We start from the raw sequence: 26,710 nt of genomic DNA on the forward strand, positions 1-26,710 counted from the left end.
GATGCAGAGAGGGGTTCATGGGCCCGAGTGGCCGGCGCGCCCTGCTTAGTCATCCATTACACCGCTGGCTCATCACATCCTGGCACAGGCCTTTGCTCTCACCACTGCATGAGCTTTGGCTAATGCCGGTAAAGTAAAGCAAAGTGCAACCGTGACACGCAAACAATTAACCCCAGAGTATTTTTACTGGCCCGCCTGCTCATTACAGGCTGGCTGCCGACTGCATCCATTAAAAGCAGGCACAGATAACGGAGCATGAACACAAACTGCAATTTGTTTGTCTCACTCAAGTCAAACTGCTTTAGGGAGCACAAGAGGAGAGCCTTGCGAGACGCTTGTTTCCCCCCCTCCCGGAAGCCAGGGGGGGAGGCGATAATGTCAGGGGAAGAGTAATGGACTACAAGCGCTTTCACACTACTTGTCAGCATTCACCCATTCATACACTGATGGTAGGGGCTACAATGCCCACCGTCAGGACTAACATTTAGTTCGTTAGTCCGTAGGCACAGCTACGAGAGCAATTTTGGGGCTAAGTGTCTTGCCCACCACCGATCCTTTGATTGAAGGACGACCCTGCTTTCCACTAAGCCACAATAGAGCTGTAGCATATTTGTAAAAGATGTATAGCATTTCAGTAAATTGAGACACTGCCCCAGATCAATTGGCACGTGTAATAGTTGAGTGAAGGGGTGATATGTCAAAAATGAAACACCTGGCCATTTGCCCAAATCAGTATGACAATGAGGGTAAATGCATGTACAGCTGCATGGGCACATTTGTTATGGCTGTTTAACAATCTTCTTTTAAACACATCTGTGTGGTGTCCAGTAAGAGGGGGCATCACTCTCAGGGCGTACATCGTGGCTTACAGATGCAACAGCAATGTACAGTATGTGGTTTCTTATGTAACATGAAAACATGATACAAATGAAGAAGAAAACAACGCACACAATAATGTGAACAAGATGTGATCCATACGGAAGCGTTAATTGACATCGTATCCAGAAGATAGGGAATATCCACATTGACATCCCTCCAGCTCAAATCTCCGTTCCAGTGCGCCGGAACTTTAATACAAATTGTAATATGTTCATCACATTCGCAACAGACATAAAATATTCACTGCGTTCCGCCGCTTAGTGTGATTAAAATAAAAGTCAAGGCGTATCAATCCTCGAAGGTTAATTTGTCTTACACAGTGCATCTGTGGACTCTTCCCATCCTGGGGATGCCTGTGGCCTCAGAAAGGTTAATAAGCTGCTTTACCTCAGCCACAGATGGATTGGAAGAGAGTTGAAAAGGTGAAAAAGAAAGACCAGGAGAGCAGAAACACCTTAATGCAAATCCACACAGTGAAAGTAATCGGCCTACTCTTTAAAACCAGCGTTTTAATAGTTTCCACACACGGCTGGATCTGTGTGCTTTCCATGCAGCGTAACATTTATCCATGGACTCGACTACCGACAGCCCTCATGTAACAATGAGCAGCTGGGGTCAAAGGTGTGGCCAGGACGTGGTGATGATAAATCACCTGCTGGAATATATTGTTCAGTGGTCGGCCTGCCTACATGCGGATTTTAATGTCGGGATGAGTGAATGTTTCAGGGAAATGTGCTCGAATTGGCGTAGCCTCACAGCTGACTTCAGCGTGCTTATTTATACAGTGAAAGCAAATGCAAAATTCCCATGGCCCTGCCACTACCGTGAAGTGTCACTGATGTAGTTTTCACTTGCTTGCATGTGTGGGTGGAGCAAAAGTGCAACAACGGTGCAACACCATGGAAAGACCTGAAGAGTAACACGCTAAGTCTGAGTGAGGCTTCACGGCAGGCCCAGGCAACCTCGGAGTTTGTGAATTTGCTGTTTGTTTGTACAGTAAAAGGCCGGACCAAAGGCAAACAACAAGCCATTAAACCATTCAAATAACAGTTCACACTTACAGCAGTTGTTCCATCCTCTTCACATTCATCACAGAACGGCTTTTGATTTATTTTTTCGGCTTTGTTTCAACAGTATAGTGTGTTTAATAAAACATGATCAAAAGGAGGGCAAAGAAGGAAACAGTCTGCAAATGCTGCAATTCAGAGAAAGTCTCCCCCCCCCCGAAGGCGTCTGCAGTGCAACAATAAATAACACGCATCCATTTATCTATCCTTTCTCCTGCACAAGACAGTATCCGTATGCCTTGTTCTCTCGATTTAACACGTCAACTTTTAAATGATAATTTCACCATTCATCTTCTTCAGAGGCTGCAAGAAGACAGACAAAAGGGAAGTGTAACAAATGGAAAATAAAATGAAAGCTGTTCAAAAATAACCATACATGCTTGTTAGATGAGTGAATTCATGAGTGAATTCTGTCTCAAAATCACCGGAGCCTATCGTTATGTTTTATTCGCTTTTTGAATGTTTTATCTTCATGCACATCATACAAAAAAAACATCAACAAATCAAAATCTACCAAATCAGACTCAAACATCTACAAAATTCATAACATCATAAAATTGAGTTTCCTAACTTTAACAGTTTCCGTTAAGTGTTTTTGTTGCGTGTTTTGTGTTGTGTGCTTTTTCTCCCTACAGGTGACTGAGGATAACAGACTGTAATCAGGCTGCTCTGTCTACCTCACTCTCCCTTTGCCTCATCGCAACCTTCTCTGTCTGTGCAGTAATTTACCTCGCTGTGGCATGAGAAGTCGTGATTGTTTATATTCAAGGAGGCAGCATCTTGAGCACGCAGGGCTCTGATTGCTTACCCATCCTGCATGCGACATCGAGGTTGTTCGCGCCACCCCCCCCACCGTTCCTCTGTCTCCACTCTGTCCCCTTCCAGCCAGACTGACTGTCGAGTATCACCCCCTGGCCCACTTCACAAACCAATTCCACCAAAGACAAATTAAACTTAATGCCATGTAACAAACTCAGCAGGCCGCTGTGCACTGCCAGGTATGGTGTTAGCCAGCGGAGCGACGGGGCTTGTGTGCACTTTTTTTTTAAACCGGTATGGAAATTGTGCGTCGACATGGAGCCGGATGCTTCGGATATTTGGAGCGGTCGGAGTTAGACGTTTGAAACTGAGATAGTAAAACATTTGCAATTACAGCTGATGAATTCTGTCAACTGCGTGGCCGTCGGAGTTTGTGTTCAATCTTATTTAAGAGGACTTTAAGAAATGCAGCAGGTGATTGAGTTGTAACAGCTTGAAAAGCAAATGTGTCTGCAGGCCTATGAGAGAGAAAAATAAAAAAGATAACCATTGCTTGAGTCGAAGAAGGGCTATCCGCCCCTCAAATTAATACCTGGCAGGAAGAGTGAAAACAGAGCTGTATGAGTTGCTAATAGAATGTTGAGTGTCACTGAAACACTCACAAATCAGAGCAATAGAAAAGGCTCATGATAAATATTGGCAAATATGTGCATTTCAACCATTTTCTACAATAGTTACTCATTTAAAACAGCCAATCCTGTACATATCCACACAGTGAACAGTGAACCTTCACGCGTCAAGTAACAGAAACCCACTGCTCTCGTACTCGGAGCTGGATTAGATATGCACTCCATACTCTGCTGTCTGGGATCATGGGGGTAAGTTAATGAAGCTCCGCTGGGGCTTTTCCATGTGAAAATTACATGACATAACACATATGGTAATTCTGGTTAATGCCATGTAATGGAAATGGTGAGGGAATATGGTCCAGGTCTTGATGCGAAAGCACAAACACAATTAGCAAACCCCCCCCCAATAAATAGAGGTTTAACATTTAACGATCAAAATGAATTATGTTTTGAACGAATACATTCAGGAAGAGAACTTCTCTTGGATGCTCAGTGCGCTTCTGTTTGAGTCACTTCCCAGCCTTTTTTTGTCCCAGTGTCCTTGTTCCAGACTTATCGGTATTCAGTGTGTGAGCGAACATGCAGCTCGCTGTATACAGAACCGCTCCAGACAGATGGAGATGCAGAAAATAAAAAAAGGATCAATAAATGGGATCCCTTCAATATATTGTCGATAAGTTACATCGACAAAGTGAAACACAATATATTCTGAGGGCCAGTGGAGAATTAGATCACAAAAAGACAACATAGAACGATTGATATGTCCCAAACGTGTTAGATGAGGTTTTCCAGACGAGCGGGAAAAAGAAATAAAATATTTAGATGCACAGGGGATATTTCTTTTTGAAGAGACAGATGTGACGAACATTACAGTGGACACGAAGGCGCATTAAAGTTAGCAGGGTGTAGACTGGGAAGGCTGCAAGCGGCAGGTATCAAAGGAAGCTGATATTCAGAGGGCTAAAGTTAAAGTGCACCGTGATAGCCAGAACGGCTCTCATCTGAGAAGAGAAGATTAAAATCAGTGGGACATCACAGCGAGGCAATATGAAGTAAAAATGAGAGGAAATCGCTCTCCCTCCCTCGCTCTCACAGACACAGATGCACACGCACATAATATAGTCTCCTACAACAAACCAATTACATGTCATTAATATTTAAGAGACTAATTTCTATTAATGTGTGATATATTAAAAATGTGCTGGGATGAGCAAGGAAAAGGGCTGACCCTGAGATATTCACAGTGGGCTGATTGCCCCAAACAGACAGTAATGAACATCAGGCTGTTTTGTGTTTTCGTGAGACAAATGTCTCCCGCCTGTGCCAGCGATGAATGCCCTATCTTCTAAAATGAGGGAAATGGTACCATTTGAGGCCTTTCTTCTCCAAAATGTGATAATACCCGCTTTGGTTTGCTTCAAGTAATAAAGGGCATTTAATCCGGAATGCATGATTTGCTGGCGTGAGGAAAGGTCTCGGGTCATTCTAAACAATTCACCGAAGGGAAACGTCTCTCCACTCACAGACACTGATGACGTGTTTAGAAAATGAGCATGTGGTAAAAATGCCAATTGTGATCTTGTTTGTGGGACACTGCAGCTGTTAAACAATGAGCCCGAGAGAGTGTTTTGTGTTTATTTTTGTAACTAGGCTGCTGGCCCTGACACCAGATGGACATTCGCACGTCCAAAGAGATGATTCCAGAAGCAAGCAGAGGAAAAGGAGATAAGAGAAGAGAAAGGGAGCGATGGCAGGAGAAGAGAAGCCGAGGATAAAGATGCAGAGGAAGCTGCCTTGGCGAAAGCACCATCCTCTCAATTAGCAGCATCTGTAACAAACAGCCCTGCTCTCCAGGGAAACATGGCAAACCATCGAGCCTGACTCCCCAACACTTTGACATAGAACATATCAAAAGCTTATCGTTGTACACAGCCTATTAATACAAGGCTCGACTGCAGTGTCTTGAGTTAAGCTTAAACTCATTCGACAAAAGCCTTCATTACATTGTGACTATCTGAGAAGGCAGAGCGCCAACAGTAGTCTGGGGACAGTGTGTGTTTTTTTTCAAGAGCAGCAAGCTTTACAAAGGTTTCTATCAACAAGACTTATTGTTAGCGAATGAATACAGCTTAATAGGATTAAAATATTTTGAGTGCCACTTATAGTGTCTGCAACTGTTACTGTGTTCTGTGAGCCAAAACTTGTATCCATAGACTCGTATTGAACATACACTGTAGGGCCCCAGAGCAGTGTGTGCTGGTCGGCAACGGTTTTCTTGCCTGACTGAGAGGTTGCCGAGTGTCATGTGGGGTGGCTGACCATGCGTGAGTGTGTTTGATCTGGTGGCCGGGTCAGCCCTGATGTTAACAGAGTTATTAGGGGACTTATTAGGGCGAGTCAGAGAGCCAGCTAAACCCCCCACTGATTCCATCATTACTGCCGTTGTGGCAGGGTCATTACCGCCCTGCTGCTGGGGCTTTGTAGCAAGGATTGAGAATCTGCTGGTGTGCACAGCATATTGGCTCAGTGGGAAGAGGATGTGTGTGTGTGGAGTTGTAGGGACAGAGGTAAAAGAAAACGGGTGTCAAGAGTGAGGAGAACTCCTGAGGGATTTGAATCCCATGTGATGAGGGGTTGGATGACTGCAGCCATCACGTGTAGTAAGGTTTTAACCGAGATACCTTTCCAGGGCTGACCTTTACAAGCAGAAGTGTGAGATTTTTATTTTTTGCAGAACATGATGGTGAAGTAACAAAATAAAATAAATGGCTTGAAGTTCAAATCAAACTGTTAAAAACGGCACATGTTGTAATTTAGACGTCAGTAAAACATGATGTGCAAAAAATCGGCTTAAAATTCTCCAGGCAAAGAACTCGAATATTCACTCCAACATCATTTGATGCCTCTCTTTCCCTTTCTTTCTCTCAAGCGGTTTTGAAATTGATTTCCAAAGGTGCTGTTTGGTTTGGTAACACTTTTCCCCGTCCCCTCCGGCCTTATTCGCATGTTCATTAGTCGCCTCGCCATCATTAACACGGAGGCATACTGGGAAAGAAAGTCCCAATGACCCTGCTCGCAGGGGTGGCATGCAGCCTCTGATTCCTCCTTCAGAGTGCACATACATCTTCATTAGGCCTCTGTCTCTCCCTGCAGAAGTATGGCTGTCATTGACTTTCAAACCATAAAGTGTACCAACAACCCCCTTGATGAAACCTTAAAGATTCTATAATATATTCATGTTCACAACATGACTGCAACCCCGAAATAGATGCATGCACCTCATAGCATCATCATTTGCCGAGGTTTAATATGCAGACATTGTTGTCTAGGTTATTCTATGGCGAAACATACAGTATACTCAGGGATTTCAGTTGTTGTTGAGTTGCCTCCCTTCTTTGACGGTGTTGTTTCTGCTGAGAAGCCTAGACATCGCCATTACAAAGTGGCATATGCCCTTTGTCCATCAGCAATTGGTGCGTGCAATGGAGGAAACATTTTGGAAGAAAGGGGGTGTGAAGTTTGCCAACATCAATCTTGTTTCAAATTGAACTGCAAAGTTCCAGCTGAATGAATTGCCTTTCAAATGCAGCAGGCCATGGCTACACACATTCAATCCCGAAGTGAATCTGATTTGATCCCAAGAGCCATACAAAGGCACAACCCACTGATTGATAAAGCGCACTGAGGGGAGATGAGGGTAAAAGAGAAAAAAGGGAGAAGAGCATAAAGGAAAAAGAAATAAGCCGATACAGTCAAGCGAAGGCAGACAAGAGGGGAAAGGACAAAGAAAGGAAAGCAAACGGGTAAAAACTCTTTTCATGGAAATGAAATAACTCGATGACGTCGCCACGTTGACATACAGCGTCTATTTAATGTCCCGTATATAAGTTCAAAAAAATGGGAAAACCCAGGGTGGTGAGGGAGAGCAAAGAAGTGTGTCTTTGTGTGTCTTTGATAACAGATCGCTCAGCTCTATGTGTGGGTGGGAACAATTTTCCGATCACAAAGCACTTGATGGTGCCAAAGGTGGAATACCTGCCTTGACATCAGCGACTGAGGTGGAGCTTCAAGTGCAACACATTTTCATCTCACAGGAGAAGGCTGCTGCATTTCCCCACGCGAGAACAGGAAGCAGCAAAGGAATACAGAGAGTAATACAATTACAAAGAGGATTAATGCTCGCTGCACAGAAGCTATAGAACCACGTTCAAGCTCAAAAACAAGATTTATCACCGGGTTGCTCTGTAAATTAACAAAAAGCTTTATTGTGATTTTTACTGCAACAGAGTTGTATTAGCTTAAACTGGAAGGATGAATCATTGATATATCAGCACAGCAACATAATTACTTATTGTATATCCGTGAAAATAATTAAACCGCTTCTTGTAAATTCCTATTTCATTCTGCAGAGCTGTATTATCGTTGGCTACAAACAAGCGGCAACAATGGACAGTGATTTAGATTGCAAGTTTAATTCGTTATTTTTAATTTTTTTTTTAAACACGTGGTTGCCTGTGCTGACCCGAAGTGAGTTCCACATTGATGTCCCCATTATACCTTAATCTGCGGCCTTCGGACCTAATAACTGACATATGTGTTGAATTGAACGGGCCAAAGAACCATCACATTGTAAATTACAAAAGAAAAAGAGTAACTTTTAGAAGATCGAAGCTGAGGTTGAAATCCCTCCTGACTATCATTTCCTTTTCTTGGAAAAACTCATTAAACAGTGGGACTCATAAAAGCAGCAGGGGAGATGACAGTCTTGCATTCTCAGTTGTTTTAGAGGCCTCTGAGTGTAATAAGCATCTGAAAATTGGGGGCTGTTAAAGTGATTCTTTTTTCCTTTTTTTTCTTTTACTGCTAAAGTGTTGTTCTTCAACAATGCAAGTAACAAGCAAGAATCCCAAGGAACGTGGAGTTAACAGACGCCTCTTTCACCAATTTCTGAGGGCTGCTCTGCAGGGAAGGCATTTACACCTGCTTGCCTCATCTTTCACGATACACTAGTCCCCCGAAGTGTGCTTTACTTATAAATATCCACCACGAAGATGTGGCAAAGATGAAAGTACCACAAGGAAGCGTAGTAAAAAAACAACAACAAACGTGTACTGAAGGTATGCGAGTGTGAGTGTGCGTGTGTGTGTGTGTGTGTGTGTTATTTAAAACAGGGGCAATACCGCAGACAAATGAAGTCGGTTTTCAGAAGTGACACGTTTGTCAAATCAGCAGAAAGGATTTATGGTCCGTGGCCACAATAAGAGGTTACAATGAGAGTGCAAGACCTCAGGAATTAATCTTGCAAGACTCCGTCTCTCCACCTGATCCGCCGAAACCGCTTTACTACATCCAATACCAGTTAACCAATTTGACTTGAGATGAAGGAATACTCACTTCCCAAATAGGTCAGATTCAAAACGGAAATAAAGCGGGGATCTTTTCCGACAAAGCGTTTCATGTTCAAGCACACTTATTGTTGCACATCCTCAGATGGCATCCATTTGAAAGACGATACTGCATGAATCATGTAACAGAGGGAAGAGGAAAAACAAATGAACTTTCTCATTTTGGGAAGATTCCATCTAGCACCTTTTTTTTTACAGTACCATCTACATCAAAGCCCTACTCATAGGCTGATGGGAGGGGGGGGGGGATATCAAACATTAAACAGCATTTTTCATTCATGAGCAAATCATGTTCTCTTTTAACAATAGAGGGAAAAGAGCTGATTCAGTGAAGTCGCTGCAGGGGTAATTGATAGGGAACCAGCAAAGGTAACTCCCGGGGGAAATGCTGGATCATGAATTCCTACCCTGCCAGCGGGAACACGGACTATCTATTGTGCCTTTTTTTTTTTTTAAAGCTCAGTGGGTGAGAAAGTGAATTTAATAAAAAGTCTAAGAGGACATTTAAAGCTGAATTAAAGTCATGTGTATGTGGACCTCCGAATGCAAAGTTGTATTTCATTTGAAAATGTCTTTTTATAGCAGGTGTGCTCTGCAAACATGCTGCTTTGCTGCTTAACCAACGATGAATATTAAATGCATTTGCCCTCAATAACAAAATCGAATAGAAGAGCAAAAAGTAAAACAATTAATTACGTAGTGCAAAGGTTTCGTGAAGGTCTGACTCAGTCACTTCAGAAACGACACATGTTGAAATATAAATAATGTCTGCCAGATATCCTCCGGGGAGAGAAGAGAGGCTCATCCCTGCAACTTCATTAAGCCTCGCAACAACCCAAAGTCTACTTCCATCTGTATTATGCCGGCAAATCACAGCTGAGGCAGAAATGCTATTTATTTCACAGAACAAAAAAAGAGTCGAGTCTAGTTTGTAGACCCGGAGGCTGTGAGAACGACGGAGAAAGAAGCTGCTGGCGGGCTGACTGGTGTCCAAACAGACGGCGGGGATATGGGAAAAGTTGGTGGATTCTGTATAGTTATGTCCACACACCCTGACAGAGCTCAGATTTGACTGTTCTGCGCTTGACAGGGCTCTGACTTCTCCCCTCCTACTGCTGCCAGAATTAGAGGGGTGTGCTATACACATGCACACACACACACACACACACACACACACACTGTCAAAGAAGTGGAAAACACTCAAATTGCCATGGGAGGCATACATCAAGTGCCTTCAAACGCACCGTCTTTTCAATGCAAAAACAAATTTGCTCTGTACTGCCTGTGTTATCCATCAGCAAGTTAGGTAGCCTGGTTGTGTATCTGAGAAACAAACTGGCCGGGACAAGAAAACTCCCAGAGCTTCCGTCACAAAAAGCCTCCCATCTACCCCGATGGAAGATTGGCCTACTGGACTGGAAAAGGCAAGAAGCAAACCAAGCATAACTTCCCTCGGTTCACACATATGCGTACAAGTTCAAGTTTGTGCACGTCCACGTGCACACACAAAAACACTGATCTGAACCTACTCCAACGGGTACAAAGAACACATTCAATGTGCAGCCACATCGCATTCTATCCTTCTCAAAGACACAATAACATTAAAAAAAACACACTGCAGCAAAAGCATCAGGACCGGTAATTGGCTCAGATGTTTGACTTGAGAGCATGAACAGATGGTTTTAAATGCAGTGGGAAAAGTGCTTGGTTTAAAGACAATTAACATTTCAGAGAGAAAAAATGGCTTCCTAAAGTGTCAGAAGATGAAAGTGGCTTGGCATCTCTTGCCCGAGAGGCTAAATGAAGCATGTGTGTGTAGATTAATTAAGGAAAGAGTGAAGAGAGATGCCGCCGCCTTACCTTTGCTCTGCGAGGAGAAGCAGAGGGAGAGCTGAGCAAATAGGTCAGGATTCTCAAACTTCTCTTCTTTGACTTTGATCCAGAAGCAATTTTCTGCCATTTCCTGAGGCACTATCTGCAATGACACAAGGATTCCATTATCACCACAATCACAGACCGCCATTCCACCAACCTGCCACTCAAAAACTTCTTCTCACTTGAGATGGGGTTTGTGTGTGGTTTTTTCTCCTGTGTGTGGACGCACACATGTCCTTGCGTGTGCATCCGTAGCAAGCACTACAAACACAAAAGGACCAAAAGAGGAGCCTGCAGGGTTAAGGACATTCTTTCGTGGGAGGACAAATCGCAGGGGTATGACCGCGTCAAGATGATAACGTGTGGATAGACCCTGACTGAATCATTCACATCAAAGCACTTGATGACCTCCCTGAAATGAATGAAGTATGTGAATTTCAGTTTGCAGCACAAAACATCAGCAAATCTGTGTATACACTCCTCCTACCTAGACAGCAAAGCCTCTAAGAAGCAGCCGAGCACACACACACACACACACACACAGCGAGGTGGTAGTGGGCCACAGGGATCCCTTCACACCCCCCCATCTTTCATTCCCTCCACACCGCTCAGCGGACGAGAGAGGAGCGCACAGAAATATTCAGACGTAAACAAACCCATCCGACATGTTGCAGTTATTACTACTGGAGCTAATAATGTGTGTGACACTACAATCTGCTGTACATCGTGTTTAGTGCTACGGTGAGAGCTCTTAACAAGGGCCTTGACTAGCTGTTGGCCTGCTGCACTGTTGCCGTTAACCTCCATAAAACCACAGTAATTACAGACGGGAAGAGTTCCCGCTGAAGCTGGCCAATCATTCCCAAGTCCATGTGAGGCCTCCTCTGCTCTCCAAGACTGCTTTGACACAACAGACTGGGGAATGTTTGAGCAGGCAGCCACATACAACAATCACACAGACATTGAGGAGTACACAGACACTATTACTTCTTACATTAGTAAGTGCATTGATGATGTGACTCATACAACAAACATCATCACTCGGGCTAACCAGAAGCCATGGCTGACAGGGGAAGTGCATCGGCTGGTGAGGGCCAGAAACAACGCCTTCAGAGCCGGGGATGAAACTGGCCTGAGAAGAGCGAGAGCCGACCTGTCCCACGGCATCAGGAAAGCAAAACAGGAATACGCGAACAAGATAACCAGTCACTTTGAAGACAGCAGAGATACACGGAGCCTGTGGCAGGGCATTCAGACCCTTACAGACTACAAACCCGTGCCACAGATCTGCGGCAGCAACATCTCTCTGCTAAACAACCTCAACAGTTTCTTTGCACGGTTTGAAACACAAAACAGCACACGTCCACACAAGACTCCGCCCCCTCCCCACGACCAGGCTCTGTGCCTGTCTGCTGCCAGCGTGAAGAGGACACTCTCCACTATCAACACCCGCAAGGCAACAGGTCCAGACAACATCCCTGGTCGCGTGTTGAAGGACTGCGCAGAGGAGCTTAAGGATGTCTTCACGGATGTCTTTAGTACTTCTCTGAGACAAGCTGTTGTTCCATCATGCTTCAAGGCCACCATCATCATACCTGTGCCAAAGAAACCCACTCCGTCCTGCTATAATGACTACCGTCCGGTGGCACTGACCCCCATAATCATGAAGTGCTTTGAATGGCTAGTCATGTCACACATCGAATCCATTCCCCCCCCCCCCCCCCTGGACCCTTTCCAGTTTGCATACCGTGCCAAGCGGTCCACGGAGGATGCAATCTGCTCTGCTCTCCACCCAGCCCTCACCCATCTGGACTCAAAAGATTCATATGTGAGAATGCTGTTCATAGACTTTAGTTCAGCATTCAACACCATAATCCCACAAAAACTCATCTTCAAACTTGACCAGCTGGGGCTCAACACCTCGCTGTGTAACTGGCTGCTGGACTTCCTCAGCGAGAGGCCACAAGCAGTACGTGTCGGCAACAACACCTCTACTTTCTCCGCAAACTGAAGAAGGCAAGAACACCACCACCCTGGTGTGCACCTTTTACCGAGGCCCCATTGAGAGCATCCTGAAAAACTGCATCACTGTGTGGGGCGGAAGCTGCACTGACTACAACAGGAAAGCCCTGCAGCGCATAGTGAACACAGCTGGAAGGATCATTGGTGCCTCACTCCCCTCCCTGCAGGACATATATGACACTCGCCTCATCCGCAAAGTGACCATGATTGTGCGCGACTCCAGCCACCCCTCACAGTCTCTTCAGCCTCCTGCCCTCTGGGAGAAGATACCGGAGCCTCCGTGCTCGCACCACCAGACTCTCAAACAGCTTCGTCCACCAGGCTGTTAGGAAGCTGAACTCTCTGAAATCTCTCCCTCCTCTCTTTTAAGACTCCCCATGTCCAACTGCTGCTAAATACAGATTGATAGCTTTTTTGTTTTTTTCTCTTATTATGTATATTTATTGTCTAAATGTTTTTTAATGTTTTTTAATCTATTGCACTGTATTCACTTTATGTTATATGTTGGACTAGAGAGAAACGTCTTTTCAACTCCCCTGTATGTTCAGTACATTGTGGAATTGACAATAAAGCAAACTTTGAAACTGTTGTCGAGCAATGATGCAGAATCCTACAGCGGCTACAATAGGTGCGCTAATGGGAGGCTTGTGAAACTTTCAACACGAACTGGTGTTGGTGTTGAGTGTAGGTGACCTATGTCCACGTACGTTCTCTCACACCACCCACTCAAGTCATGAAGAGCAGTTCATGTGTAAATTACTCTTTCAATTAGGCTGTAAGAGCCTAATTCAGATGAAGTGGTGAAACACCATATTGTGATGTAGCAAAACATTCAATCATGTGATGCTTCAGATTTTACATTCAAACATTACCACCACCATTAATCATACTACTACTATATATAATTATATAATATGTAATAACAATAATGATTATTATTAATACAGCATATCTAGCCACAGCTCATGAGTCCCAATCGTTAAAGTCAGCAGTAATTCCCTTATATTTTTAAAATACATTATAATATGTTTCTGGTCTACAAAACTACAAAATTATTAAATTCAAAATATGTAAAAGGTATATTTGTATTCAGTTATTGAAGACTTGTATTTGCCAATCACTCAGGTACAAGTGTAGAAGGGCATTGGAAATCATCTGCGCATCTTTCAGTCAAGTAAATACTGAATTACAGATTTAAATGCTACAAAATATGTACTATAACGCTACTCTCAATCTGCTTTATTTACAGTTGTGTATCGCTATAATCTACATCCTTCTATGTATAAGCTGTCCCTCAACTACAACGAGTGGAAAACAAAATCCAGTGAGGTGATTTCCACATCCAACATGAAATGCTGGTGACAAGCAATACAGGGAACAGTGTAGGTGGGGAAAAAAGAACGGAATTAAAACATGCTGCTAAATGGGTGATGAATTAGTGATTTTAGTATGAACTGTGAATAAGGTAAAATAACATAAAAAGAAGCACTAAATAAACATATATTCACCTCTACATTTGACCTCACTCAACTCGTTCAAGGGCCAGCTAATCACTCATCAGAGATTCAACAGAATAAGTCCAATCATAAGTTTACGATCATGCCGTTAAGCACGGTTACCAGATTTATTAAATGATCAGAGCAAGAAGTACGTTTTGCCTGCTGTATTTTCCGCCTGCATTTGCCTTACTGGAAAAACGACAAGACAAGAAACCAAGAAATGCCATAAGCTTCATCCTGATACCATCACGCTCATATCAGTATGCGGTCTTCAACGTTGAGTGTCACCTTTCCAACAAGGGAGCAGGATCATTGCGCAAGCTGACAAAGCCATGACGTGCGAGGACTGCCTGTTGCTACAGACGGCAAGAAAGAGACATCACTGGCTTCAAAGAGCATATCTGCAGACTCTGAACTGCAGAAGAAAGACTCTTTGCCGATAACTTTTATCAACATGGCAGCTGCAAAGGCAAAAAAAAGAAAAAGAAAAATGTCATCTATAAGCTTGTCCATTTCGACCATCCTGTGGGATCCAATGCCTCATCCTCTTTTGACTTGATTCAGCATGTTCCTGAGACCACACAGACGGTGGTGACCTTGTTGATGCCTTTACATCGTGCTGGAAAGCGTCTACATTGCTTCACCACCGAGAACCAAAAGACTTTCTGGACACAGTTCAGCTCAATCGAGAAAAGTTGAACCATATGTGTGTGTGTGTGTGTGTGTGTGTGCCTTTATTTGTTTCTTTAATGTATCCTCTACTGTTCCATCAACTCTGTAAAAAACACTGAATTGTGTTTGTATGACATTGTCCTTTACAAAAAAAATTGAAATGACTTTCAAAATATAAAGAAGAATAAAAGCTTTGTGAACGTATCAAATGTGGACGTATGCGCAGTAAAAAAACAAATGTATATATTTTTGTTCATCAAAAGGTAAAGCTACGACTAAACAAAAGAAATGTTCAATGACATAAAAAGTTGCGTGAGCGGGGAGAGCGCACAGCGATACAACAAAACCCGAAACAACCCGAATGAAGAATGCTTGTGGAAGCTCACAGCCCACTTAAGTGAGGCCCTGAATCCAAGGTAAATAAAGCACGTACGTCACTTTCAGTGGAAGCTACAATATAAAGGATTAGTCACAGATGCTTTTCATTAGGCCTACCCCAAATGAATTTGTAACCACAAAAATTGAAGATATATCCACAGGCATAATTAAAGAGTTTGCAGTGGAACCACTGATAGGCTGAATACATAGCTGGTGAAAATGCACTGATGATTGTCCATGATGCCTGGTGCATACCTCTTGGGGTTTCCTGCTGGCCCTGACCAAAATAAAGTTGCCATCTCTCTATGTTTAAAAACAGGGGCGAGTTACAACTTGAGATAATTAACTAATGTTGAGCTTCAACATGAGCCTGTCTCATGGTGCTCTCTGTACGACATTTGCAATTTCCTTCATCTCATGGCATCCATGCTGCCAGTCCCATATGTTTACAGATAACCTTAATTAGCACGGCAAGATTATTTGCATTTTATTTTTTAATGGGGAGTCCATATGTAATGTCACTGTTCCTGTTTTTTGAAATTCAAAAATGAAACAGTGGAAACAGCAGCTAGAACTAAATAGTTTATGCCTCGTTTATTTTGGCATTTGGAGGGCCCCATATTTATTCTTCACTAATAACTTTCTTTGGGAATCACTGACACACAAATATGGAAGTAAATGCAGGGAAAGGAATAACTTAAAATGCATTCAGCACTTAAACAAAGCTGGCATTTCCCAATGTGTGTCTGAGCCCTTTCCCCATGTGGGTGACTTATACTGCTCCTGACTAAGAAATCACCACCATCACATTCTTTGCTCGATTGGAGGACCTCTTCTCTACTTAAAAATCCTAACGTATTCATACTTTTTTCAGATTATAAACTTCCCCCCCCTGATTGTGAATATGTCACTCTAGCTATAGTACAGAAGCATGTATGTATGTATGCTGTTTGTCAGTGTGTAAGTAGTCATCAGCTGTGCATAGGTGATGCAATAAATCATGAACTTGTAGCTGCCCTCTGAGCTTCATTTGAAACTCTGTTGTCCAGTCCTCTTTTTATCAAATCTCTGTGATTCATACTCTGGTCCAACATGTACGGGGCAGAGATAAAATCGGGGATGTAGGTGCGAAAAATAACAAGTCTCTATTCATCCCGCTTCCTTCTTTATACAACCAAATCATAGTTGCTCCTGGCACTCCCATACTTCCATCTGCTGCACACAGAGAAGACAGACGACTCTTGTCCCACTTAATCGACACAGATTGTTTTTCCTCAGGTGGTTATGAATTTAATTTGCATCACCAAACTACAATTCCTGTGGAGGCAAGGTCAATGCACCTGCATATTAACCTCCATACACTTCCCAGACAATGGGCATTTGCACGTCACCTCATGCACACTAACCATGTGTGCAAAACCAAGAAGATAATGTTTAAAATATCACAAAAAAACACCAGCCCCACCTGGTAATAACAAACGAAAAAAACGAAATTGTTGTTTATCTTACTGACTGTTTTTTCCTGTTGATATTTCATACTGCTGTATGATACCATTAATAAGTTTATCTCTGGAAACACAAGCGCCCACACACACAGAGACGCATTTGCATACGTGGCGTAGCATCCCGGCTGAATAATGGTCTGTAGTCTCGAACTGATGGTCCATAAGTCTTTAATGAATCACTCCTTGAACACACCGTAACAACTTGTGCCTATATCGGCCAGGTGCTAAAATAATAAAACCGTATCCATCTTCCTTGTTAAATCACTTTTTCCGTCCCTTTAGTGACTTTTCTAACGGCTTCCTTAACGGCCTCTTACTTCCGGTGTTTATACCTTCAGAATAAAAGCGCAACAGGAAATGCACCGACTGCAGTGACAAAACGTCCAAAATAAAAGACATAAAAAAGGAACAATCTATTTAAATACACTACACATTCTCAGAGGTCATTTACACGTGGCATTTCAAAGAGTCCTTGAGGTGACAGAAATGCCATCTGTAACATGCCGCCTACAATGCAATAGTGAACGCCGACTTGTATTTCCACATTCATTTCTCTCATTTATGTGTAATTTGGTGGCCTCCTGTTGAATAAATAATGTATCACAAAACAAACAAAATATTCCCCATTTGTTAACTTGTTCTTTAGAAAAAAAATTGAAAATCATGATGAGATAACTGCTGCGCAATGGCCTTCAACACATTGAAAAGTCACTTTTAAAATGTCTTTCCAGTGTAAAGCTGGATTCCACTAAAACCATTAAACATAATGTGCAGTACCATCATGATGTCAGAAGAACTAGTCTGATGTTTTGGTTACTGTCAGTAATTGAAGACAAAGACGCAAGGTCACACAAGCATCGGCAAATAACCATCAAATTAGTGCGAAGAACTCTCGAGGCAACGGATGCATTATGGAGGGTAAAATAGAGCCCCCACACAAGATAATGTCATTTTGAAATCTTATTCAAATGTGATGGAACCTTACACAGCTCAGTCTTCATTCAATTACAGTAATTGTGCAAATCCAAGGATATTTGAGGAATGAAAATTGTTTGCTGTAGAATCTTTTGAAATGGGTGTTAAATGTGGAACAGGTTTAGCCTTTGGCTGATGGGTTGCTTGACTAGATTGCATAGCTAGAGTTAGGGCTGGGCGATAAATCGATTTAATCGATTAATTCGAATGTGTGCTTTAAGGCGATGTGTTTTATTGAAAATCGAGAAAATCGCCCCCACCCCTTTTTCCCGTAGTAGAGTGCGCGCGCATTGTTTACAAACTAAAACAATGGCGGCCAGCAGCTTCACTGCTGGCCGCCGCCGCCGCCACCTCACAACAACAACCCAGCATTTTGGAGACATTCACCAACTGTACTCCGCATGAGAAGAAGAGTGCCCGGTGGAAAGCCATCACGGATGCAGTCGCGATGTATATCGCAAAAGATATGGTGCCCATATACACCGTGGAAAAGCCGGGGTTTATTCACCGTCTCAAAGCTTTGGACCCCAGGTACGTGCTACCAAGCCGTAAACATTTTTCTGACGTTGCCTTGCCTCGGCTGTACAATAGTACACGCCAAAGGATCTCTGCGGAGCTGGAGGGGATGTCATTCTACTCCGCAACAACTGACCTGTGGTCCAGCAGGTTGACCCAGACACCGATCCACTTGACTGGTGGAAGCGTCACCAACTTAACTTTCCAAGGCTAAGTACTTTAGCAAAGAAATACCTCTCTGTGCCAGCTACAAGTGCCCCCTCTGAGAGGCTTTTCAGTGTGTGGGGGGGGGCATTGTTACATGCCACCGTGCATGCCTGAAGCCAGAGGTAGTAGACAGGCTTGTCTTCCTGGCAAAAAATATTTAGAAAAAACATGCACTACTGTTTAATACTGTTGGTTATGTTGTGAATGCACTTGATTTTGTTTACATGCACTTATTTACTGTGCAAAATATGTTATGTTGATGTTAGATCAGATGTTGCACTTTTGAAAATGTGAATGTTAAAGGGTCATATACATTTTATTTCATGCTGTGTTTGTATCAGTGTATTCAGTTAGAAAAGCTTACTGTAAAAAGTTACATTTGCACAGTTGTTTACAATGGAAGGCTACTATTTAATGCCATTTAATGTTATGTTTAATTTAATTTTATATTTAAATGATTCAGGCAAACAAAAGAGTGACCAAATACTTTTTGTATACTACAGGCACCTTTCTACAATGTTCAGGTTTTGTTTGCACTTTATTTTTATCAACCTACTTGGGAAAATCATCACAAAATAAAAGAAAAAATTGTTTTCAACAGCTTCTGTCATCTGCAAAAAATTTTGGGGGAAAAAAATCGATTTAAATCGTGAATCGGATTTTTTGTAAAAAAATCGGAGATTTTTTTTTTAGGCCATATCGCCCAGCCCTAGCTAGAGTGCATTTGAATTGAGCTCCTTTTGGTTCCGATCCTCAACATCACATCTACTTATCGTGTAGGTTTACTTCAAGAATCCTCTAAAGCCAGTGCTAAGTGTTTGCATGGGAAATCACCAGTATTATCAGTGAGCATGAGCATATTTACTCAGGTTCCCATACCTTGATCCAGTTCACCCTCTTCATCACGGTGTCAGGTTTGTAGGTCTTCTTGGGCTCCAGTCCATAAGGCAGTTTGATGACCGGCAACACAAGAGGTGGTGGAGGCCCACCCGGGCCCCCAAAGAAAGGCGGAGGAGGTGGGGGCCCGAACCCAGGGGGTGGTGGGGGAGGAGGAGGTCCTCCACCAGGAGGAGGAGGTGGTGGTGGTGGAATGCCAGCGTGACCAGGGAGAGGAGGGGGAGGTGGGGGAGGACAGCCACCGGGTAGAGGTGGGGGAGGAGGTGGTGGAGGAGGACCCGCTGCACCCCCCGGTAAGGGCGGCGGAGGTGGTGGTCCAGGTGCAGTTGGACCCGCTGCTATCTGTAAATAGAGAGTAGAAATGTTAATGATATAATCATATTTTGTTTTGTGCCAGTGAGGAAGCATTTTTGTGGTGTGAAAAATGTTTTACTGCCTGCATTTCAGTATCTTAGTAACTGGCCACGGGCTTTGACTGTGAGTATGAGTCAATAACAAGGATTACTGTGGGAGTTCTGTGGGAGTATATATATATATATATATATATATAGGTTGCTATATCTCCTAGTTTGTGTCACAAAATGCGCAATTTTGTCGTCAATGTCAGCAGACGTGATTATGAATCATATAGCCACAAAAATGCAGAAGTGCTGCAGCTTGATTGTAGTTGCTTATTGGAGCCACAATTCATATTTACACGTATAAACACAACCGGTTTATCTGGGTTTATGACAGCACGAGTGGAATTATATTGTAAAAAAACGCCGCTTTATATGGAGAGTTGTGAATTGGCTGTCTACATTAATCTCGATATGTATGTAAATCTAAAGCAAACTGTTGGAGAAACACCTGTGACCAAATACTGTTTTAATTTACAATAGATAAGAATGTTGCTTTCCCATCAAGTGTTCATCATGAGTCCTCACAATGGCAGGTTATTAAACAGCAGACGGGGATGTAATTGGACCCCAGACTGATAAGACAAAGTCTTTCAGTCCTTTGACACGTCTGCACCATCACACAAACAACGTGCACAGGTAGTCAGGGATAATGCCAATGGAGAAAGTGCTTTCGAGGAAAAAAAGTTATGCAAATACACCAATTACAGACACCCGCATTAAGACAGGGTTTGATCTTTGAAGGTGATTAGACGCCGGCTCTTACCAAAAAGCAATTCCAATTTCACTTCTCATTTCCAAACCCAATTCCCCACAATGTGCTTTTGCCTCAGTCACTTGATTGTGTGTGTAAAATGTAATTGGCTTCATATTTAAAGACATTACGTTGTGTTTCATTACATAATAGCATTGGTGGATTGTTTATTAGGGCCAAAATTAAGAAGGTGGTCTGCAAGGAGCTTCTTGCTCACAACACCCAGAGCCCTTTTGTGAAAATCCACATCCAATGATTACATGTCTGTCAATCTCAACCCCCGTGCCCCGCTTCCTCTTTTAAGATTAATATGAGAGAATGGAAGCAAATTAGCTGCTAAATGAGATCGCAGTTGTTTCCATACTGAGGGGCCCTCCGAGTCTCTCTCTCTCTCATCTACCCAGTGAGAGAGCCCAGTGTTTCACTGAACCCTTGGGATCAAACACCATCGCAACTGGCTTCTTCGTCCTCAGACAGCAAACCAAACATCTAATTCAAAAAAAGACATCCATATGTTGTAACGTGTATAATAATTGTGTATTTTGAATGATAACCGGAGTTTTATACTGAATTATTATGGGACAATATCAGACTTTATGTTTTTGTATCTAGTGTAAGTAGCTCATGTAGATAGATAGATAGATAGATAGATAGATAGATAGATAGATAGATAGATAGATAGATAGATAGATAGATAGATAGATAGATAGATAGATAGATAGATAGATAGATAGATAGATAGATAGATAGATAGATAGATAGATAGATAGATAGATAGATAGATGGAAGGACAGATGGACGGACAGATGGACAGACAGATGGACAGATGGATAGATGGATAGATGGATAGATAGATAGATGGATAGATAGATAGATAGATACTTTATTCATCCCCAGGGGGAAATTTGTATGTTACAGCAGCGAGATACACCAAAATGCAAGTAACAGAGTAACCAAAATATTAAGTATTAAAAAATGCCCAATATAAACAATAGAATAACAGAGTATGACAAATGAAATATCAGAATATAGAATATATAAGATAAAACAAAAACGCACAGTATATACAATGAAATAGAATAGTGTTAAATGATCTGACTAGGTGAAGAACATGTACGATATGTCCATATCACGTCCGTGTCTGAACTAGCAATTACAAGTAATGTAGATCGACTAATACATGAATGCAACATGTGAGACAAACTACACAAACATGTCTATCTACAGAGACTCATAGAAATATGTCTATTTTGTTTCTCGCCAGCTCTTTGATGCTATTCGTCTGATGTTACTTTAGAGCCCCTCTGGAGCTCTGTGTGTAGTAGAAAACCGGACTAATATGAAATAACCCATCCAATTTTGATTCATAGTCTTCCAGACTCAATAGGGAGGTCAGCGTGGCAGGTAATCAACTCTGAATGCTATGTGATTAAATCTGTGCCCCGACCTCATCTCTGATCGAGGGAATCAATCACGACGTGTATACTTGTGAAAATTGCATTAAACAGGCAGGATACGTGTGCAGTTAAACACAACCATAGAGTTTAACAATGGTTATCATAATGGAATCAAAAACAATCGCATGTTAAAGCGTATTTCAGTGTGAAATGTGCTTCCCCTCGCAAGTCAGTTCACATATATCCAAATATGACGAGTGACAGGCGATTCAAAACATGTGCTGCATGATATGGAGTGCGACTCGAATGCGGAGAGAAGGAAAGACGGGACAAAAGATCAGTTCAACAATCAGTTTGAGTGTTCTCTCCAACAAACGATTTGAAGCACCACAAGACAATTCACTCAATATATAACTGGGATTAGCAGGCGATTGAATGTGTGATTTTGTCAAAGTCCGAGCATGCAAGGAGGACACCCACCTTGGCTTCAGATTCACTGATGAGTCTCTGAGCCTCTTTGAGCTTGTCTTTTTCAATAGTTAACTGTGTTAACACACACACACACACACACACCACGGGAACACACAAGTCACAACACACACAGAGGGCAACAGAGAGGCACAAATGGGGGGGTGTTAGATAGACAGAGAAGAAGAAGAACACTCGTACAATGGAACAGGTACAGTACTCGGACCGAACACAACAAAGTTCGAAAAAACGAGGCAAGCAGGGAAAAGAGGAGGTCCTTTAAAACAGTTCATGCCAAATGCAGTGTCATAGTCCCATTTTGTCTGAATTAGCGATTTGATGTGCAGAAGGCAGAGTGCACTGTACTTTTACACCTAAAACAAGATGTAATCTACCTTCAAAAGAACAGCAGTGTAGTGCACTGACTGCAACATGAAAGGAACAAGGCACAGCATCACTGACAGTTGGTGAACCTTCAAAATCCTTCTTACATTTCCCTTTTCTTCTTTCCTGGCATTGTAAAATACATTTCAAGTTGAACACTCTTAGATGTGTGATGGCCACTGATTTCTCACTGCAGTCTTCACTTTAGAAATGTTCCCCATTTGCTTTGATATTTCTCTGCGCGACTTTGCCAGAAGAAACGGGATGGAAACGTATTGCACAGCAGATGAAATGCAACATTTCTATGAAGTCATTCCTGGAGAACACCTCCGACCGTGAATTGTAGAGAACTAAATATTGAATGTCTGTACTGGAAAGGGAGACGGAAACCTTTGGCAGGGTGCCTTAAAAAGAATCCTAATTCTGAAGGAATTTCAGAAAATGGTAGTAGAGAGCAATATTTAAAGCAAAGAAAAGTTCTGTTTCATTTTCATCCCCGGGGATTAAAAGTTGGAGGCTTTGAGATGTTTCAGCTTTAAAGAACGAGTCTGAGGGATTTTCAGCAGTACGTCTTGCTCTTTTGACCACCGTTTTAAAGATGCATGTCCAACACATTTCAATGAGTGAATTTGTTTTGCCGAACAACTGAACTCGCTCTATCTCAACGGCAAAGCACACATTATAATGGTGACTACATTGTGAGTGTCGCTGTCATTCTCCGTCGAGTCAAATTCTGTAATCAGCCAGGCCGGAGGGAAAGAGAGAGAAAGTGGTCCACTACACCTCCAGCCCCTCTTGGGGCCAAGCTGGGTCAGCTACTAGACCGGCAGGTTGTTAAAACCTATTAATGGGATGGCGCAGAGTGCTCCGATGTACCACTGCAGTGCTACATTATTCATCACATCCACAGCCGATTCATTGAATACCTCCCTTCCCTTTCGCTTGAACGGCTGCAGGCAAAGGTTTGGGGAAAGGGTGGATGATTTCCACTTGTTGCGATTCCTCTGTCCTTTGTTGATGTTTACAGGCAGAACCTCCACTCAACTCAATCGTGGGCGAGTCAAACAGGCACATCAAACAGGCATCTTGTTACAATGCCAAAGTTCCCAGACAAAGACCCTCATTAAAAGTGTTGGTTCATAAACAAGGTGACGAGAAGCGACTCAGGCGTGCGTGTGTTTTAATGTCTGACAGGAATTCTGTCTGGGAGATGGCAGGTTAGGGTTAGCTCTCACTGCATTCATATTCAGCAAAACGCCGCGATAGCACAGCAGCTTTGATGGACAAACTGAAAGAGAGTCCTTGCGGCGATTTAAAAGGTCCTGTGCTCTCACGGCTAATGGTCTTCTACAGCACTGTGTCAAGCGTGAATTAGGTTGCAAAACGCATCCTTTCAGCCTATAGTCGTCCTGAAGTAGCACAAACACAACCGTCTGAGAGGATGACTGTTGTTTTGATCATTGCTTGCGGTAGCAATCTAATGGTCTCTGTGAACACCTGCCTAACATAAAAAAGAGGCGATAACTGAAGTGTTATTGAAGAACTTGCATACATTAGAAGATTTCTTTTTTTTCTCTCTCATTAAGCCCTTACAGCCCAAATTTTCGACTCTGATTAAGAATAAATTAACATGTGCAGCCTGTGAAAATGAACTGCACTTTCCATAAACCTGAACAATTAAATGGATTCACATTCAAACCAAAGTTAATGTTAATGCTCAATGGTGTCTCCCTTTTGTGCATACACTTTATTTATGTTCTGTTAAGATGCAGAGGGGATATTATTATGTCCTAATGGCCACATTCGTGCAGGTTTGTGCCAAACAAACGACGTGTCTTCCTGCTGAGGTTAATGCCTGCTGATGTGTGGCTCTCCAGCAGTAACGGCTCTTTGAAGGCGCATTGAGAAAAACAGAGGAAGAGACGGCTCGACTCTCCAGGGCTCCCCTGCTCTACGCTACCTGTGAATGCACCACAGTCAGTCAGTCTTCAAAAGACAGAGGCCTGTCAGGGGAGTGTGAGGGGAAGGCGTGTTATGGGGAAGAAAACACTTGGAAACAACATAAAAAGCCCCAACAAGGGAAAGAGGGCAAGCAAAGGTAACACAGCCTGATGCATTCGCTTCTGACAGAAGGCGGGAGAAGGAGAGAGCAAGGGAGGAAAAAAAGGGGGCGAGCAGGCGGAGCAGGTGGAGAGGAGCTTTAGATTCTGATGGTCTCGTTAAAATAGGCAGGCATTAATCAGGAACACGGTGAGGGATGAACCCGTTTGGGGACAAATGCAGGTAACGAGCATATGAGGCGCAAGCGCGAAAGCTACGCACAGGTTGAGTTATGAGTAGGGCTGCACGATTATGGTCAAGATGAGAACCACGGTTATTTTTTGATCAATGTTGAGAAGACAATTATTCATCAAGAAATATTTTCTTTCATTGATTTTAGGGAGAGAATATTTTCGTGGCGCTTTCATGTAAAAAAAACAGCAACACTGCACGGCAGCTGGATTCTCGCAGTGTCACGAGATAAGACTGGTCCTTATTCACAGTGCATCTCCTAGAAGTAAAATATAAAGAGCATTTTACCAAAAGCCTTTACCCAAAACAGCACTGCTTTCACTTTCACATTGTCCTACATTCCTTCTAATTAATAATTAATTGCACTACAATAAGACTAAATGTTGTGCATTTTCAGTTTGCCCGTCTGCTCTTTGTTGTACATTACTCATCTACTCGGGATTGCAGCCACAACATTCAGGAAAGTTTTTCACAGTTTGTCGCTGCAGGGTATGCGCAGGCAGGACAACTCCCCAAAAGTAAAGCCAAAACAGCTCGATCGCCCCCCTGCAGCAAAGGTTTCTATTTTAAACGCCAACATCGCAGTTGATCGCGTTCATTGAATTGCAGGAAGCCAAAATCGTGTTCGATTGATATTTGATTTATCGTGCAGCCCTAGTTCTAAGAAGAAAAGCGCCGTGCGACTTTGGCACGGACAACAGCTAAAGCTTGTACTACATAACAACGTTTGCTTTGGACCAGAGAACGATTGCTGGAAGACGGAAGTGAGAGTGATGCTCGGACCACCTATGCAGGTGCAGTTTATCTGATGGCGAGTGCCAACCTAAGCAACCAGAGATGAATGTTTGAAAGAAAAAGCAATCTCTGTTATAAATGTAGCCATAGCATCTTTCAATGCTGGTTTGTATTAAATTCCCTTAGCAGGGAAGCAAACTGCCCTTTTTGTCCCAAGGCAGTGCTAAAGTATTTGGAATTGGGTTAAGGGGGAAATAGCAGTCATTCTCTGTGCTCAAAATGGAGGGTTTTGACTGGAAAGAAATGATGTCGAGAGAGAAAAGAAACGCAATCCATCTCTGTGATGATAGAATTACATCGGGAAAGCTTCAATCGAGCAATTCGCTCATATAAAGAGCTACAACTTAAGAAGGAGATTGACCCTTTATTGAATCAAATGTTCTTGCATGGATGATAGCTCCCACTTACAGCAGCAGCACATCTGTAAGTGAGGTGGAAAGCTTTCCTTCTGAACAAATCACCCCTTTTTCTAGTGGAGCCATTACCTTTCATTGCTATGATCTCAAGAGAAACATTTCCATTCTGTATGAGATGTTTCTTCCAATGGAAAAAGAAAACGATGAAGAGAGCTTCTGGACATACAAATTTTCACTATCTTCTTTTTCATGCTTTTTTTTTTTGGAAAACATACAAGATGAAGGATCCCTGAGGGAATGGAACACTGTTTTGCAGAGCAGTGAGGTTTCTCTTGATGGATTTACCTGGGACTCCAGAGCCTGGATCTTCCCCTCCAGCTCTTTGATTCTCTCTTCCTTCTTTTGAGACTCGGCCTGGGCCTCCTGCCGCGCACTGAACTCCTCATCAAACTGCAAGGAAAGAGACAAGGAAAGTATTTCTACGTGCACAAAGCATGATAGACGTTAAAACACACAGCTTGGTGAGCGGCACATTGTCTCCAGAGAATAGCCACAGGGCACATCAGCAGACACCAAAACAC

General features: G+C 42.8%; 1 protein-coding gene across 1 annotated transcript in view; it reads right to left on the reverse strand.

The window, feature by feature from the left end:
* The window catches only part of diaph2 (diaphanous-related formin 2), a 349,512-nt gene that overhangs the window by 199,027 nt on the left and 123,775 nt on the right, over positions 1–26,710 (reverse strand). Inside the window, exons 16-18 of the mRNA XM_079268826.1 lie at positions 26,475–26,579; positions 19,268–19,627; positions 10,600–10,714 (exon numbers count right to left, since the gene is read on the reverse strand). Of these exons, the coding sequence (XP_079124952.1) occupies positions 10,600–10,714; positions 19,268–19,627; positions 26,475–26,579 (580 nt within the window). The remainder of the gene's footprint in view (positions 1–10,599; positions 10,715–19,267; positions 19,628–26,474; positions 26,580–26,710) is intronic.

This window comes from Melanostigma gelatinosum, assembly GCF_949748355.1.
Source record: "Melanostigma gelatinosum genome assembly, chromosome: 5".
Classification (NCBI taxonomy): Eukaryota; Metazoa; Chordata; class Actinopteri; order Perciformes; family Zoarcidae; genus Melanostigma; species Melanostigma gelatinosum.